Source organism: Antechinus flavipes, chromosome 4, assembly GCF_016432865.1.
Source record: "Antechinus flavipes isolate AdamAnt ecotype Samford, QLD, Australia chromosome 4, AdamAnt_v2, whole genome shotgun sequence".
In the NCBI taxonomy this organism is placed as follows: Eukaryota; Metazoa; Chordata; class Mammalia; order Dasyuromorphia; family Dasyuridae; genus Antechinus; species Antechinus flavipes.
Genome location: NC_067401.1, coordinates 163,108,688 through 163,127,486, shown reverse-complemented (window position 1 = coordinate 163,127,486; position 18,799 = coordinate 163,108,688). Strand labels below are relative to the sequence as shown.

The 18,799-nt window shown below is 38.5% G+C and overlaps 1 protein-coding gene across 1 annotated transcript; it reads right to left on the bottom strand.

The window, feature by feature from the left end:
• Positions 1 to 34: 34 nt before the first annotated feature.
• DUS1L (dihydrouridine synthase 1 like) lies at positions 35 to 18,550 on the bottom strand. Its single transcript, XM_051995321.1, has 14 exons — positions 18,452 to 18,550; positions 15,868 to 16,114; positions 15,035 to 15,143; positions 13,629 to 13,679; positions 12,974 to 13,086; positions 6,758 to 6,840; positions 5,944 to 6,047; positions 4,614 to 4,758; positions 4,068 to 4,164; positions 3,805 to 3,893; positions 3,095 to 3,255; positions 2,312 to 2,349; positions 1,088 to 1,163; positions 35 to 508 (listed from the first exon to the last, which is right to left on the bottom strand). The coding sequence occupies exons 2-14, from the start codon at positions 16,102 to 16,104 to the stop codon at positions 366 to 368; spliced, it is 1,446 nt and encodes a 481-aa protein (XP_051851281.1). The 5' UTR covers positions 16,105 to 16,114; positions 18,452 to 18,550; the 3' UTR covers positions 35 to 365.
• Positions 18,551 to 18,799: the final 249 nt, after the last annotated feature.

The following is an 18,799-nucleotide window of genomic DNA, read 5'->3' as shown; positions in this document are numbered from 1 at the left end:
GATTCATTTCTTTTCAGTATTTCACACTGAGAGCTATGATGTAAAATGATTATTTATTTTTTTTCAGTTTTTAAAACACAGAGGTTAATGATAGTGGGCAGGCAGGTCCAGCCTGGGAACCTGCTCTCCAATGCAGCATTTCCAGAGGCCCCAATCTGGGCCCTGTAGTGAGAGGACCATACAGCATTTCCTTCTGTGTTAAAATAACAGGTGATTTCCCTGAGTAAAGATGTTTCTTTAAATAAGACTTATCTGAAATTCAGCAGCAGCAGCAGCAGCAGCCCTGATACCATTATCAAGGCAGTGGCACTGGAACAGAGGCCCAGGAATGGAAAGAAGGGTTGTACTAGGTTCCAGTGGGCTCATCATCCTACACTACCCACAACTTCTGGGAATCCACCAGGTTCCTTCACTCCTGGATCCCTGGCCTGGGGTTCTTGCAAGCTGGGCCGGTCACCCTTCCATGCAAGGGACTTCTCTGATTTGGTTTTAAAAAGCAATCCATGACCTGAGAATGTGAAGAAAAGTAAAGAGTTGGGGGAAAAGGGAATGTAGTTTTGAATGATAGAACTCTTTGGTGAAGATAAACAAGACTTGGAAAGACTGGGTGACAAGGTTTATGCAATAGTCTCCAATGAATAGGCTTAGTGCAAAAAAGATATGGGAAAATATTAAAATAACACTGCCAAAAGCCCTACAGAAGTTCTCTGAAGCTACCAGGGAGATGGATAAGTCTGGGGATTAAAAGTTTAGGATGCTCCCAAAGCCTGAAAAGAGATAATAATGGTAGTTGAAAGATCAAAACTTGATGTTTTTGTACCTGGCTCTGGGAGAAGAAAGATGGAGAAAGTGGTATGAGTCCAACATCTCACCTTCCTGAAAAAGCTTCTCAGGATGGTAGGCCAGTGAGATTAACTAGATAGACAATTCAGTTTAGATGAAAATCACTTTGTAGGGGGAGAGCAGGAAGAAAAGGTTTTGTGACCTCAACCAGCCTGGCTGTTTGTTATTCCCAACACCTGCAGCCCTGTTACTCCTGCTACTACCAGACCCCATAACTTTTAGGACTAGGGAACACTTCTCTTACCTGGGCAATCTGCAGTTTCTTTAAAAGCTCTCTTCTTGCAGCAGCCCCGGCACAGATTAAAAACACACTTATTGCCCTAAAAACAGAAGTTCTGGTGAAATGAGTTGAAATCCTTTTTTTCAGAACCAAGGAATGAATCTGAGCAGCTAACAATGAATCACCTTACAAATTCTGCCCAGCATAAAGCCAAGTGAAAGCTGGGAGAGAACTTAAGCAAAAAGAGAAGGGGAAAATGAAAGCTCTTCTAAGGCAAGGCAGGCTGAGAACTTATGGCAGATGCTGACATTGCTCCCTTCCTGGTGTTAAAAGTGCCCATTAGTGTTAAGGTCATGCTGGGAAAACTATTGGACTAGCTTACAAAAATACATCTGCCTACCCAGGGATAAGATGGGCAGGACAAAAAGGGGTCTTCTTTTTATAGGCACCTAGAGCCATCTGTACCTTTCAACACAGCCAGAGAGGTAGCCTGACTCTAGTCTTATTAATCTAGTCAGGGAGAAAAAGTATTTCAAATAGCAAAATAGTCATTAGCAATACTTTTTTTTATAATAACAACTAGCAGAGTTATAATAAGTTCAAAGGCCAGAATTGCCTTCTCCAAGGTCTGGTATTAATTTTAGTAAGGAAGAATGTAACATAGCCTACTAGCTCAATCACATGTCTTGGAGATTAAATACAAACATTCTGCAAAAGTGTTATCTACTTCTCCAAAGGAAAAACCAGAGTCAAAATCCTAAAGGAATCATCCCTACTGGCATGTGAATGATCTCTGGAACTGTGGCTGGTTCTGCTCACCGTCTCTTTTAATGGGACAGGCTAATATAATATAGTTGAGCTGTGAACTTGCTCTAATACCTGAGGGAGTGGAAGGAGACCTTTCAGGTCCATTTGACAAGAAGTGAGGATATTTCCTTTGGTGTGTTTTCCTTGATTAGGGGAGCTCTGTTCCTAGAGATGCCACAGGCATAGACTACTTAATAACCTCAAAATTTCTCAGCTGGATTGAGAAATTACAATTCCCATATCATTTAGTGAGAGAAGCATCCCATTGAGACACCTCTTTCTAGGAAAAATGGAAACAGCTTAATAAAGCCCTTAGAGAATGGTTTGAGGCCAGTGACAAAGTTTGTGCAAAAGGAACTAGGGAGGCCCATGCACCAGAAAATTTGGTAAAGGGAAGATAAGAGTTATGTTCAAATAGAAGGGCTAGACTGACAGACCTACCTTTGGGTTTCCGCACTGGTCACATTTTGCATATTTCGCTAGGTAAAAAGAAAGAGAAAAACATAATTGGTTGAATGTGAAGAGTCAGGGAATGCGGTTAAATTTAAATGAATCTGATAAAGAGGGGTGAGTATAAAACAATTGTAATTCCTTCCCTATAAAATGCAAACTTAAAAAGTTTCTACCTCCCAGGGCTGTAGTGTAATATATAGATACACACACACACACATTTTTTAAACAAATTGGTTTAAGTGACTTGCCCAGGATCACATAGGAAGTAAATATGAAGTATTTGAGCCAAGATTTGAATTCAGGTTCTTCTGACTTCAAGGTTGGCACTCTACTCATTTTGCCACCTGTTTGTTTTGTAATCTTAAAGCATTATATAAATATTACTATTGTTAATTTGGATTATGGTTATTAGTGTACAAGTCTAGTCCCCTTACTCTTTCAAAGTTGTAAGTATATGATAGGTCAAGCACAGTATTTTGCACCAAAGTACTCAATAATGGCTGTTGAATTACTGGGCAAGTCCAATTAAGGATTTCCTTTCATCGTCTTCTGTAAGATTTTCATCAGACATCTGTTATTTTCTATGGGGCTTGAGCCATCTGTCCCACTGGGGAAATATTTCTTCTTTCTCTTCCCACCCCCCATGTTTAAATTAGAAGGCTTAACTTTTGCCTTAATATAAAAAGAGAGAATGGTCAAGTACTTATAATTATATCTGTTCTAATAACATCTTTCCTCCTCAGACACAGGCTGCACTAAGCTAAACCTTACGTTTCAAAGAAGGATCAAAGTTTTTGTTTGGGTTCCTCAGTTTCTTCTTCTGTTTGTTCTTTGAAAGAAAGTCTGAACTACCATCATCTTCCTCCTCCAAGGCTCGCTTTCCCCGTGTGCTACGATCGGTGCTGCCATTCTCCTTGCTCATTTCTTTAGGCCTAAAGGAAAGATGCCACTGGGACTAAGAAGGAAAGAAGGCTAGGTATCCTGTTAATACCCCTTAAGTTCTATTATAGATAATGGAGAACTAGTGGACTCACAGATCCTCTGTAGTGAAGTAGGGATTCATGGATACATTTAAGTCTCTTAGCAGAGCCAGAAAATTAGAGAGGAATAAAGGCAAAAGAATTTCAGAAGAATGAAGTATTATGCACTGAGTGAATAGTGAGCATGTGTTGCACTCTACCTCATATTTATAACTCTGAAATTCTGGACTTTCATTTTGAAGTCTTGGCTACTGAACCAGCTACCAAATAAGACTGCTAGAGATACAGAAAAAGTGGGAGAAGAGCTAGACCATGTCACTCATCAGATATAAATCAGAATTTCTGACTTATTAATTAAGAATTCCCAAAAAGAGGCAGAAGCAAAATAACCAAAACAGTTTCAAGGAAAGCTAAGCCAGGAATATCTATGCAGAAGACTACAACCCACTCTCAATTTGTCCCACACAAGACCAACCCTGAGGTAAGTACTTGAAAGCTCACCCAGGCCTGACATATGGTTGACAGATCCAATGAAAGAAAGGCAATCCTCCTTTGGGCTTCTCTCCTTCCTTCTGACTGGCCATTTCCTCCTGCCAAAGTAGAGGTGTGACTGGTGACCTTCATTATCAGGACTGACAGACCTGGGTTCAACTGCTCCAGACTTCTTCCAGCCACAGACCTAGTTTATCTAGAGTATCCAAGGGAGATGCAGCTAATACAAGTCAGTTCATTCCTAGGCTTCAATGGGTACTCCCAAAAAGTACCTGACAGCGTAGCTTCAGCTCTCTGCTAACATCAGCAATCCCTTCCAAGGTCTTCACTTTAGCCAATTCCTCCCGAAGCTGTTGATGTATCTGTAGCCTAAAGGAGAAAAACAAATGCAAACCCATTCCATTAAGACAGGCTTGAATGCTCTACTTCCCTTGGATGGTGGATTAGGTGAGTGGGAGGGAGGGAACTGAGTTGCTACACTGCTTTTCTGACAAGGACTAAATTACATTAGGCAGGGTTGATGGAAATTGCAGTCATTTCTTCCCCTTCTTACACAGATCCCCCTGATTAACCTCACCCATTTCAAATTACTCTATTAAAAGTCCCTTGAGAACTTCCATCTGCCTGTTATATGCTATTATTTTGTCCCTGCTGATACACTGCAGATTAAATCATTTCATGAACAATTTGGATCTCCCACCAGATTTTACATTTTTAAAGCATAGGGATCATGTCTCCCAGTTCCTCTCTGATATTTAACCTCCACCACTACCCTTTGAACACGAGTGTTCAATTGCTCTGCCCTCCAGAGAACTCACGTATGATGCCACAGCTTGAAGAGGTGAGCCCGAACATAGGACAAGGGGCAGGGGTGCTGCTGAACAATCTCCAGATATTCCTCAGCCATCTCCCACACCAGTGGGTTTCGGCCCTCAAACAAGGCTGGGTTGTGTAGATTACCCTCTGGGAGAGAAGAGAGAAACTCAGAGCTGTGACAACACAGAAGGCAAGTCTCCTTTAGTACTGAGGATGGATGAACTTGTTTCTGAAGACCTTAAACACAATTCAGTCTGTGTCCAATAACAAACTGAGAAGCACAGCAAGCTCTACCCAACATAGTTCTAGCTAGTAATTTTTTTTCCCAGCAATATTTCCATAAGAAGAATGGCACTTGAAAAAAAAGAATCTAAATATTCCAATAAAAATTCAGAACTCTTACTCAAAAAGTTCAAACTGTAATATTACAATTTTCAGTAGCTAGAATGAAGACCAAGACAGTTGTGATGCACTAAGAACACCCCCAAAATTAGCCACACTTCACCATCAGCTCAAGATAATAGCTTCCCTGACTCATAATAATGTTGACCTAGAATTACTCATAGAAAACAGCCCAGACTTGATTAGAAATTGGTCTCTGAGGAGTCTCAGGGATAGACGTGCATAGAGAAAGTGCTAATTTACACCAGTAGAGGGAGTAACGACACTGATGAAATCATATATCTGTCAAAGTATACAAACATGATCGGAGAAATAAGAACTGGCTCTACTGTTATACCTTTAAAACTCCTCCAAATTTCTAAAGTCATCAGTGAGGGAATGACTTTGAAGAATTTTCTCAAACTGATATTTAGAAGGAATGAAGAATATACAACTTAGACTTGGGGTTAGCATATGCTTTAACTAAATGTAGTATGATCTACAGCCAAGCAAGAGGACACAGGTTTACAGCTAGAACAAACATAATATCCTAAAGCTATGCGATCAGCATTTCAGACTGCTCAGAAGAAAAATCTCTTAACATGTTAAACACATGGCACCAGCTCCCAATCATAGCAACAATATAAGAGTTCATAAGTAGAATTTGCAACTGAATGAGTGGGAAACTCAACAGATCTAAAGAGGTCAAAGGTCTTACCTGTACTCATTAAGTGATTTCACACACAATTTGTGTCTTCCACCAAATTTTACATCGTTTTTAAAGCAAATTGAATTTTATTTCTTCCCAGATTTCACATTTCTAAAACACAGGGATCATGACTCTTAGTTCTTTTGTGTAACTTCCTTTTTACTATTCAATCCCTTGCATTACCTTTCGCACATAGTGAGTGTCCACATAGGGATTAGGAGACAGAGCCACAGAATCCTTACCTGCACTCATTACTCCATGAACCCCTGTTTCCTGGATGCACTTTTCTACATCATGGAGGTACTGGATGTTTCCATTTGCAAATACAGGGATATTAACTGCTTTTCTATTAAAAGAATTAGAAGAAAGTGGACATGCTCAGAGTTTGGGAGAGAGACGACAATCCCTTTCTTGCCACCAATCTTTACATTCTGTAAGACCAGCTGAATCAGGCTGCCAGTGTCACTGTCTTGCTAAGAAAGTGGCTGGTTTGGAGCAACTAGATGACGCAGTGGAGAGAGCACCAGCCCTGAAATTGGGAGGACCCAAATTCAAATTTGGCCTCATGCACTAAACATGTACTAGCTACATCACCCCAGGCAAGTCACTTAACCTCAGTTGCCCCACAAAAAAATAAACAAATAATTTAATTCAGAACTTAAACTCTAAGTGCCTCTCTTTTGTGGATGGACATGATGGGGATGAAATGGGGGTAACAAGAAGTGGAAAGAAGTAGTGTAGGATTAAGGAATGATTTTGCTGCTCTATTTGTTGTCTTACTGTTAGTTATCATTGCTTTTCCCTGATCAACTCCCCCATCCTATTTGGATAACAATGAAACTTGATGTTTTCTTTGTGGTTGAGATGGATTATTAAAGAGAGATCTGGGACATAAAGGACATTTGGAGATTGAGCACTGTTTCTGATCTATACTTGCCTTCCCCCAACTCATATCCCTTATTCCCCTATTTCAAAGATACAGAAATATTTAGGGACTCATTTTTTCCACCAGAACTGAGTCTGTCTCTCTCCTCACAACATTCACCAAATACTTACCGAACAGCCTTTATGTGCTCCCAGGACGCAATTCCAGATAGTGGACCCTTCTGTTCCTTGGTACGTCCATGAACAGTTAATAACTAGAACGAAAAAATGTTCCCAACAGACATCAGGCTTTGAGAAGGCAGACAGTTGTTTGAAATTGCTGTTCTGTGATGCCCCTTATCACATCAGGTCTACAAAGAAATCCTTCTCTAAGGCATTCGCTATGAAGTCCTTAGGAAAAAAGCCTCAAAATTGGCCCCTGTGAATGAATCTGGGCTTTGGAATTAGAATCTTTTTTTTTTTAATAATTACTTTATATTGACACTCGTTTCTGTTCCGATTTTTTTTTCCCTCCCTCCCTCCACCCCCTCCCCTAGATGGCAAGCAGTCCTTTATATGTTGGATATGTTGTAGTATATCCTAGATACAATATATGTTTGCAGAACCGAACAGTTCTCTTGTTGCATAGGGAGAATTGGATTCAGAAGGTATAAATAACCCGGGAAGAAAAACAAAAATGCAGATAGTTCACATTCGTTTCCCAGTGTTCTTTCTTTGGGGGCAGCTGCTTTTGTCCGTCATTTATCAATTGAAACTCAGGTCTCTTTGTCAAAGAAATCCACTTCCATCAAAATATGTCCTCATACAATATCGTTGTCGAAGTGTATAATGATCTCCTGGTTCTGCTCATTTCACTTAGCATCAGTTCATGTAAGTCTCGCCAGTCCTCTCTGTATTCATCCTGCTGGTCATTTCTTACAGAACAATAATATTCCATAACATTCATATACCACAATTTACCCAGCCATTCTCCAATTGATAGGCATCCATTCATTTTCCAGTTTCTAGCCACTACAAACAGGGCTGCTACAAACATTTTGGCACATACAGGTCCCTTTCCCTTCTTTAGTATTTCTTTGGGATATAAGCCCAATAGAAACACTGCTGGATCAAAGGGTATGCACAATTTGATAATTTTTTGGGCATAATTCCAGATTGCTCTCCAGAATGGTTGGATTCGTTCACAACTCCACCAACAGTGCATTAGTGTCCCAGTTTTCCCGCATCCCCTCCAACATTCATCATTATTTTTTCCTGTCATCTTAGCCAATCTGACAGGTGTATAGTGGTATCTCAGAGTTGCCTTAATTTGCATTTCTCTGATCAATAATGATTTGGAACACTCTTTCATATAAGTGGTAATAGTTTCAATTTCATCCTCTGAAAATTGTCTGTTCATATCCTTTGACCATTTATCAATTGGAGAATGGCTTGATTTCTTATAAATTTGAGTCAGTTCTCTATATATTTTGGAAATGAGGCCTTTATCAGAACCTTTAACTGTGAAAATGTTTTCCCAGTTTGTTGCTTCCCTTCTAATCTTGTTTGCATTAGTTTTATTTGTACAAAGGCTTTTTAATTTGATGTAATCGAAATTTTCTATTTTGTGATCAGTAATGGTCTCTAGTTCATCTTTGGTCACAAATTTCTTTCTCCTCCACAAGTCTGAGAGATAAACTATTCTATGTTCCTCTAATTTATTTATAATCTCGTTCTTTATGCCTAGGTCATAGACCCATTTTGATCTTATCTTGGTATATGGTGTTAAGTGTGGGTCCATGCCTAATTTCTGCCATACTAATTTCCAATTATCCCAGCAGTTTTTATCAAATAATGAATTCTTTTCCCAGAAGTTAGGGGCTTTGGGTTTGTCAAACACTAGATTGCTATAGTTGACTATTCTGTCTTGTGAACCTAGCCTTTTCCACTGATCCACTAATCTATTTCTTAGCCAATACCAAATGGTTTTGGTGACTGTGCTTTATAACATAATTTTAGATCAGGTACAGCTAGGCCACCTTCATTTGATTTTTTTTTTCATTAATTCCCTTGAGATTCTCGGCTTTTTATTGTTCCATATGAATTTTGTTGTTATTTTTTCTAGATCAATAAAATATTTTCTTGGAAGTCTGATTGGTATAGCATTAAATAAATAGATTAGTTTAGGGAGTATTGTCATCTTTATTATGTTCGCTCGGCCGATCCAAGAGCACTTAATATTTTTCCAATTATTTAAGTCTGACTTTATTTGTGTGGAGACTTTTTTATAATTTTGCTCATATAATTCCTGACTTTCCTTTGGTAGATAGATTCCCAAATATTTTATGGTATCAACAGTTATTCTGAATGGAATTTCTCTTTGTATCTCTTGCTGTTGGGTTTTGTTGGTGATGTATAAAAATGCTGAGGATTTATGGGGATTTATTTTGTAGCCAGCTACTTTGCTAAAATTATGAATTATTTCCAATAGCTTTTTAGTAGAATCTCTGGGTTCTCTAGGTATACCATCATATCATCTGCAAAGAGTGATAGTTTGGTTTCCTCATTGCCTACTCTAATTCCTTTAATATCTTTCTCGTCTCTTATTGCCGAGGCTAGTGTTTCTAATACGATATTAAATAATAATGGTGATAGTGGGCAACCTTGCTTCACTCCAGATCTTACTGGGAAAGGTTCCAGTTTTTCCCCATTGCATATGATGCTTACTGATGGTTTTAAATATATGCTCCTGATTATTTTAAGGAAAAGTCCATTTATTCCTATGCTCTCAAGTGTTTTTATTAGGAATGGATGTTGGATTTTATCAAATGCTTTTTCTGCATCTATTGAGATGATCATATGGTTTTTGTTAATTTGATTATTAATATGGCCAATTATATTGATAGTTTTCCTAATATTGAACCAGCCCTGCATTCCTGGTATAAATCCTACTTGATCATGATGTATTATCCTGGAGATGATTTTCTGTAGCCTTTTTGCTAATATCTTATTTAAGATTTTAGCATCAATATTCATTAGGGAGATTGGTCTATAATTTTCTTTCTCTGTTTTCAGCCTACCTGGTTTAGGTATCAGTACCATGTCTGTGTCATAAAAGGAGTTTGGTAGGACTCCTTCAATCCCTATTTTTTCAAATAGTTTATATAACATTGGAGTTAATTGTTCTTTAAATGTTTGGTAGAATTCACATGTAAATCCGTCTGGTCCTGGGGATTTTTTCTTAGGGAGTTGATTGATAGTTTGTTCTATTTCTTTTTCTGAGATGGGACTGTTTAGGATATTTACTTCTTCCTCTGTTAGTTTGGGCAAGCTATATTTTTGGAGGTATTTTTCTATTTCATTTAAGTTGTCGAATTTAGTGGCATAAAGTTGGGCAAAGTAACTCCTAATTATTGCTCTAATTTCCTCTTCATTAGTGGTGAGTTCTCCCTTTTCATTTTTAAGACTAACAATTTGATTTTCCTCTTTCCTTTTTTAAATCAGATTTACTAAGGGTTTGTCTATTTTGTTGGTTTTTTCATAGAACCAACTCTTAGTTTTATTAATCAATTCAATAGTTTTTTTACTTTCAATTTTATTGATCTCACCTTTTATTTTTAGAATTTCAAGTTTAGTGTTTGACTGGGGGTTTTTAATTTGTTCCTTTTCTAGAATTTTTAGTTGCAAACCCAATTCATTGACCTTCTCTTTCTCTATTTTATACAAATAGGCCTCTAGAGATATGAAATTTCCCCTTATTACCGCTTTGGCTGCATCCCATACATTTTGGTATGATGTCTCATTATTATCGCTTTCTTGGGTGAAGTTATTAATTATGTCTATGATTTGCTGTTTCACCCAATCATTCTTTAGTATGAGATTATTTAGTTTCCAATTATTTTTTGGTCTACTTCCCCCTGGTTTTTTGTTGAATGTAATTTTCATTGCATCGTGGTCTGAAAAGGATGCATTTACTATTTCTGCCTTACTGCATTTGAGTTTGAGGTTTTTATGTCCTAATATATGGTCAATTTTTGTATAGGTTCCATGAACTGCTGAAAAGAAAGTGTATTCCTTTCTGTCTCCATTACATTTTCTCCAGAGATCTATCATATCTAACTTTTCTAGTATTCTATTTATCTCTTTGACTTCTTTCTTATTTATTTTGTGGTTTGATTTATCTAATTCTGAGAGTGCAAGGTTAAGATCTCCCACTATTATAGTTTTATTGTCTATTTCTTCTTGCAGCTCTCTTAGTTTCTCTTTTAAGAATTTAGATGCTACCCCACTTGGTGCATATATGTTTAATATAGATAGTGCTTCATTATCCATGCTACCCTTTAGCAAGATATAGTGCCCTTCCTTATCTCTTTTAATTAGATCGATTTTTGCTTTAGCTTGATCTGAGATCAGGATGGCTACCCCTGCTTTTTTGACTTCACCTGAAGCATAGTAGATTTTGCTCCAACCTTTTACCTTTACCCTGCATGTATCTCCCCGCTTCAGGTGTGTTTCCTGTAAACAACATATTGTAGGATTCTGGCTTTTAATCCATTCTGCTAACCGCTTCCTCTTTATGGGGGAGTTTACCCCGTTCACATTTATGGTTAGAATGACCAATTCTGTATTACTTGCCATCTTGTTAACCCCGGTTTATGCTTTTCTCCCTTCTTTCCCCTTTCCCCTCCTTCCCAGTATTAAGCTTGTGAGCACCACTTGCTTCTCACAGCCTTCCCTTTTTAGTATCCCTCCCCCCACCTTAGAGTTCCCCCCCCTATCTTACCCCTTTCCCTCCCAGTTCCCGTATTCCCTTCCGCTTAACACAAGCAGAGAAGACATCTTTCTCTGACGAAGAGGTAAACAATATGACAAGATAAAAACATTACATTAAATTCAGAGTGAAAGTTACAGTAACTATAGGAGAACCTTGCTATTTGCTATACTTTACAATCTGGCATAATACAAATATATTACTGACAAAGAAGATTTAGATATGGAAATTTCAAAAGTATTTTGGGATAGGGAAAAAGCATTTATATGATCCTACCATATGTGCCAGGAACTATGCTAAAAATTGATAAATACTACTCATTTGATCCTCCTCTAAGGTAAGTGCACTGTACAGTTGGAGAAACAAAAGGCAAACAGAGTTGAAGTAACTTGTCCAAGATCACACAGCTGTTCAGTATCTGAGACTGGATTTATAGCTCTAGCTAGAGGGAGAGGGATGAGGAATGAGGGAGAGGGAGAGGAAAAGTATCAAAAAGGATTCCATTATTTCTGGCAAGTCAGTAAATTATCACGGAAGCTAGTTTAAAAAAAAAAGGAAAAAAAAATCCTCTATAAATGCTAGAATAAAGGACCAAAAAAATTCAATTTCTTAAATTCAATAATTTGCTGGAGTGGAAAGAAGATCCACTCAGGACTCCTTTGATCTATTTTGGTTTCTGTGATTCACTGTAAGACACAAAGTAAGTTATTTCACTTCTCTGCCTTAGGCTTCCCTGGAAGGAATACATATTACAGTAAAATCAAAGCACATCAGCATTGGAAGGGATCTTACATATTATATAGGGCTTGTCAGAAGTAAGACTAAGACTAGAACCCAGGTCATGTGATTCCCTGTTCAGTAATCTTTTCATTGCACCAGAGACACCTGGTTCCTACTGATTTGTTTACAAAATTCTATTTTGAACTTCTGGCAAATGAGGGTTTGGCTCATCTCTAAAATACTAAAAACATAACTATTGCCTGAAAAATGATTCTCTTAATCATAGCAAGAAAAAAACCCAAAGCTTGGGTCTGGAAGAAATTATTTTTATCTTAAAGGAATATGCTCAGAACAGATGAATGGCAAAAGTGAATGCATGTAAAAGAGGGGTAGAACCAAGTTAATAGCCAGACTTAAAGAGCTCAAAGGATCTTCTCCACAGTTAAAAAAGCACCCCATGTTTTGCTTAGGTACACACTGCCTCCTCCAAGTTTTGGTCATGGCAACACTGGGCTACTCTGGATTTGGCTCAAAGTTGGACAACCAGTAGGAAACCTTACAAACACTGAGAGACAGCTCCAAACAATTACTCAACATGTTGTCCACTGTGTGCAAAAGTAAGAAAGTAACATTTAAGATATGAAGAGAGATCAGACATTAAAATATCTTTTTGAGAGGGCAAGCATAAAAGAAAAAAAAAAGCATCAAAGAAAGCATGAAGAAAGGATAGAGCTTTGAGGAAAAGTGAAGATGAGGCTATCCAAAGGTTGTCTTCTTTTCCTTTGTGGCATTTTGTCTTAGAGTGAATGAATGAGGTCAGGGATCAACTTGAATTCTGAAATAACTTTAAAAAATCAGGAAACATTGTTGAAACACTGATTCTAGGTATTACCGGCAGAAACTGTCTCCTGCCTCACCTGGCAGCCAGCTTTCTCCAGCAACTGAGCATATTTCACAGTCTTGTCAATTTCTGGGAAGACACGGATTTTGCAGGTAACCGGAACAGAGAGTTTCTCATGTGCCAACAGAACTAGAAAAATTCAGAGAAGGATGCTAGTAATGTGCACAAATTTAAGGGGAAAGAGGGACTGGGACACAGAGAATTTAAGTGATTTGTCTAAGGTCACATAGTGTTACCAGTAAAGCTAGGATAAGAGGCTAGGTTTCTTGACTCTTGGGAAGTATTCCTTTTACAAGCTCATAGTATATAATTAAAGGAAGTGAGCACAGAATTACAAAGTGTTCTTTCTGACATAGAGGCATTTTTTTCTTGCAAAAAACAATGTGCATTGACAGTCTGAGAGGTCTCTCTCAAGATACTTCCTTTGCTTTCAGTTCATACCTGAATAGTTATGAAGAATGCTCACTCCCTGCCTTAGGAGACTTTATTCACTCATTCCTATGACTCCAATACCCACAATAGTCTATCAATTCTATCAAGTTGCCATCTCACAGAAGGAAAAATTGACTCACTACAATAATAAGTGGTTCAAATAAGTGACAGAGGCAGGTTATCATGCAGAGGTCTTGGAGTTCATTCATTTCTATTATATTTAGCAGTGATCAACTTACTCATTTTCTGCAGCAGATCCCACTCTTCTTGTAAGAAGGCTCCATAATGACCTATGGAAAAGGAAATATCCCAAGCTAACAGAAAGAGAAGGTAGATAGGGCATGGTCCACCAGGCATACAAACTCCTTCCTCCCACTTCTCTCCATCTAAATTACACATATGTCTCAACTACAAATATTGTTCTATGATGACTTTGAAACATAAGTTTATATAAATTTAACTCATAAAAAATAGTATTTAAAAAAATGTACATTGTCACTTTTCTCTCCCAATGATGGAATACTACATTGGGACTACATGGGAAATATAACATATGGTGTGGATACAAATCTAAATCATAGATAACTCATTTGTTAACATGCTCAAGTTAAAATATTTTAGCCTGTTCTAAAGATTGTTTCATTTTTATTCTGTTATAACACCTAAATGCATTTATTTAGGGTCTAATTGTAAGCAACATTGTGTTATCTGCTATACAAAGCAAATTATTGATTTTTTTGTACTCCTGTCTATATATTTTGAAAAATGACAGCAGACAGGGAGATCTTAGAAAATACAGTCCTTCTCCCCTACATATAGCTGGAAAAAATCAGTGAATTTTATCTGCCAATTTAGATAAAAGTACTGAACACATATTTATATATTGTTGGCAGAATGTTTTTTGAGAACAATATCATCAGAGTTATAAAAATTATTATACTTTCTGAGCCCAGATTCTGATTACTAAGAATATACCCTAAAAAACATTATCAAAAAGTAGAAAAAAAAAACTAAAATATTCACTATAGCAGCATTTGTAATTATGAGAAATTGTTAATAACCCAACTTTCCAACTGAAGAATATATGAACAAATTGTTAACATTTCTATCCCTATTTATTATTTCATCTCTATTATAGAGCAAAATTTTAGAACACTACAATATAATTGAAAATGACAAATATGAAAGAAAAAAAAATATGGGGATAGGGACTGAATCTATGATTTCACTGATATAACAAACTCTTGGGTAATCAAACTACCAATGCAAGTCAGCTCAACTACTGAAAGTAAATTCTATCTGCTAGAAAACAAAATTATTTTGTAGAGAAGATAATCTCTATTTTCAAAATAGAATGTACTTTCTTCTTCCATATTTTACTGGAGAGAATATTTATTACTTTATAGATGAAAAAGTCAAAAGCTGAAAAAAAAAATAGTGACTTGATTCAAGTTCATATAAGAAGTCTGAAATGAGAGGAAGGAAGGAATTCTAGATGCTCTTCTCTGGGTATCTAAATCATACTGTGCTGTTACTTAGACAATAAAAGACTTCAAAAGGAACAAGATTCTGCCACTTCGGGAGCCAAGGAAGTTTTAGGCTTTTTAAAATTACCCTTTTCATAATGGCTCCTATTCACTCTTACCTCTCTTGGCAATCATTTGAGGGCAGCCCAAATTCAGATCTATGGCATCACAATAATCTTGAGCCAGGAGAGCAGCCTTGACAAACACCTCTGGATCATTGGCACAGAACTGAAAAAGATATGTTGCCAGTCCATCATACCCATCAGAGCCAAGCCCACGGGGAGGTACAATACAAGATCTGTATTTTCACAAGCTGTTGTGACTTCAAAGGAATGAATTTGACCTTTGGTTGTCTTATACAGCAATATTTCTCAAAAGTAAAATTCTGCAGCTTGTTGGTAGATTACAAAGGTCTTCTAGGTTGCTTCTTATAGAAGAAATTCAAAGTCTATACTTTTGTTTCCTGTCTGAATTTCATATAATTAATAAGATCCAGCTACTACCTCTTTGACAGCACATAATAAAGCAGAATAATTCTTCCCATTCAATTTGCTGATGATGTGAGCATATAGAGATGGGAAGATCAGTATCATGTGTGGCTAAATGGGGTTAAAAAGAATAAAGTAGCCTGTATGTTTTCATCTGACCAAAGATATCTGTGCAACAAAAACATCTCTAGAATCTTTGGATTCCTTTTGATAAGTAATCCTCCAACAATACACTATCACCAATGATTCTCTTCTAGTTTTTTCACTGATTTAGTTCTTGGAACTTATTCCTTCTTGATGAAATTTGGAACTAGTTTCTAGGAATGCTATTGGTTTCAGACCCCTGCTGATTACTGAAAAAATTCTCATGTAAGATTCTCTACTTGGAACAACACACCCCCTCCCTACTTTAGACTCTAAACCTCCAAAAAAGATGCTCGTCTCCAAAATCTAGACTTTATTACCTGTACAATAAGGGGGCGATCTTCAGGACACACATCACAGTACAGATTCTCCTTTCGATAGTTGGCATCTCGAACAAACACTTGGGCATGTAACATAGGTGTATAGCACAACTGAGCTCCATGTCGACGACTCAACAGTCTCCAAGCCAGTTCACTTTGATCTACCATAGGGGCAACTACATAATGTGCCCCTTGCAAAGTATGTCTCCAGAACTCAAATCCCTGCAGCTTTGGCATTTTTTCAAGACTGAAAGTCAGAGAGAAGAAAATGAAAGATCCTCAGTTTCCAAGGAAAGTAAAAGAAAAAAATTTCCTGCATCAAATTCAGCCTAGAGGGATGAAATCTAAGCCCCATAGAAATCAACAATCAAAAAATAAAATTGGAAAGAATTTATAAGGAATATATATGTATATATATTTTTTTTTAATTTATTTTAATATATATAAATTTATTTTACCTTTTCTCGATGATGGTCTCTGAAAAGTTTTCTCTAGAATTAACTAACTCCCTCTTAGCTTCTCCCACCCCTTGGAAAGAACCAGAGATTTCCTCAAAGAATTGTTAAATTTTACTGGTAACGTACTGTAAGGTCTTAAGCAAATCACTTATCCTTTCTTGTTTCATGATCTCTATAGGAAAATAGGAACAAGTATTCCTTGTAGGGATATTGAAAGGGCAAATGTCAATATGCTTTAAGTTCTTTGTCAGAAAAATGTTAAGGAAACTCAAAGTGTTATTAATTCTTAAGACTCTGAATGATATTCTACATTCCCTCTCACATCTTCTTTATAAAAGTGTCTCTTGTTGCTATAATGAAAGCAACAAAGAATAAAAAGTCTCTTTCATATATTCCCTGTGTCTAGTCAGGCAAACTATGGTCCTTCCCTAAGGCTATTTAATTAGTGATGAAGCCAAGACATTATCAAAATATGAAATAGCAAAAGAACAAACTGTAAGGAATCATTTCAAGTAAACATCTGTCCTTTCCTAAGAACAGCTCATTCTGGTTTTTGTAATAATAAGTTATCTGTTTAATAACTGAACCAATTTGGATAGTTTACAAATAAAACAGCATATTCAAAAGTTTCATAACATTACTACTGGGTTTATGTTTACAAGGGGACCAGTCACTTCTCTATCATTTCTAATGAGAAATTAACAGGGAAAGATATTAGACAATCACACAATCTACTCACATGGTCCAATGAACTAAGGGTGACAAGGAGGCTTCACAGTATGTGGAGGAGAGGGGGGAGAGAGAGAGACTAAAGTCTTCCTCTAGGTAGTAATAATAATGGCTAACATTTATATAGCACTTACTATGTGCCAGGCACTGTGCTAAACATTTGAAATCATTATTTCATTTGATCTTTAGTAGAGAATAATTCCCAGAAAGATTTCCAAAAAAAAAAAAAAAAAAAACTAACTAAACAAAAGAGCATATCCATTTGAATACTAGTTTCTGCAAAAAACATAAAACCTGCCACAACAAATCCCATACAGTTTACAATTCAAAATTCCTAGCCATGCTGTCTTGGGGAGAAGAGAGGTAAGGAAAAAAATTCTGAACACCAAGTTTTAAAAAAATGAATTTGAAAACTATCTTTAAATGTTTTTGGAAAAATAAAATATTATTAAACCCATTTGGTCAGGAGTTCCATTTGATGACAAGGGAGAGGACTGTTGGCTCTCCATATTAGCAGCCTTCTGAGGCAAACAGCACCTAAACCGGCTCTGTCAGAAAACTAAAGGCCGGGGGCGGGGTAAGGGCGGGGCCACAGGAATTCGAACATCAGATTTTGTGTTCTGTCATCAAGAAGCACTCTCTCAGCAACCCCTAACTTCATTCTCCTCCTCAAAAGTCCCCACAAAGTCTCCTAATCTTAAGGTCTTTTTTCTTGGTCTAAGACCTTGAGATCTGTCTTCATTGAGCCTACCACTCACCCTGCTGAGCTGCAAAGTCCTAGAGCTGTCAGCCTTTGGTTCTCACTCCCAGGAAGCTAGTGGGCCAAGACAGAGGGAGACCTCTTTGGGGCTTAAGAGGTCCTTTCATGCTCAGCAAGCCTACACACGCACCCTTCTCTATCCCGGGAGCCTTTCAAGTGTGCGGGAGACTCTCAGGATTTCAGGAGGGCTCTCGGAGAGGACTAGTTTCTTTTCTTGGTCAAGAATATGGAGAAAAGGGAGGGGCACTTATGTGCACCCCAACTCCTTACTGCCCTAGAATTAGCTGCGCTGGTTTGCAAGTGGACAAGTCCTGCTTTCTTAAAGCTCGGGGAGCCCAGCATTTTCCACGGACCAAGGGTCCTCCGGCACGAGGCCGGTTACCAGGGACTAGGTCCTCCCACCGGCACGCGCTTCCTCCTTCTTCCTATTCTCCCTGCCCACCACGCGCAGCTCTCCGAGGAGTCCGGTTCCCTCCCGGCCTGACCCCTATAGCGCGGCCTTCCGGAGAGCACGCACGCGCTCTCCTCCTTCTCCCCTACCCCCCCAGTCCCCAGTCCCTCGCCCGGCCTTGCGAAGAACACGCACGCGCTCTCCCCATCCCTAGTCCCTCGAGCGCGCTGCCGCAGCCGTAGCTACCCGCCTCTCCCCCAGTGGCTCCGGGGGCTCTGTCAGTGCCCGTGGCCACTGCCTCCGGGACCCGCGGCTCCTGTCGCCGTTTCCGGCTCGGCCTCGAACTCCAGCGCCGCCGTTAACCCGCTGATCCTCGCCGCCTCTGCCGCCGCCGCCGCCGACCCCGCACTGGAGTCGGGGCCATACCTTTGCACGGAGGCAGCCGGACGGTGTCTCCGCCATCTGGCTCCGGGCGTCTCCGTGGTGCAGTGAGCAAAAAGGTCCCCCGGAAACAGGTCTGGTAACAAGGAAGGCCCGGGCCAGGCAGCCTGATGCGCCAAGGTCCGGAATATGCGGAGGCTTCTCATTTCTGTA

Bases quoted from the DNA above. Each gene is read 5' to 3' on its own strand.
- DUS1L (XM_051995321.1), bottom strand. From the start codon at position 16,104: ATGCCAAAGCTGCAGGGATTTGAGTTCTGGAGACATACTTTGCAAGGG. The intron at 13,087-13,628 runs GTAAGTTGATCA...GAATTTTTCTAG, and splicing joins GGATCTGCTGCAGAAAATGA to TTCTGTTGGCACATGAGAAA. The intron at 2,350-3,094 runs GTAAGGTTTAGC...CTTTTTACCTAG, and splicing joins CTTTGATCCTTCTTTGAAAC to CGAAATATGCAAAATGTGAC.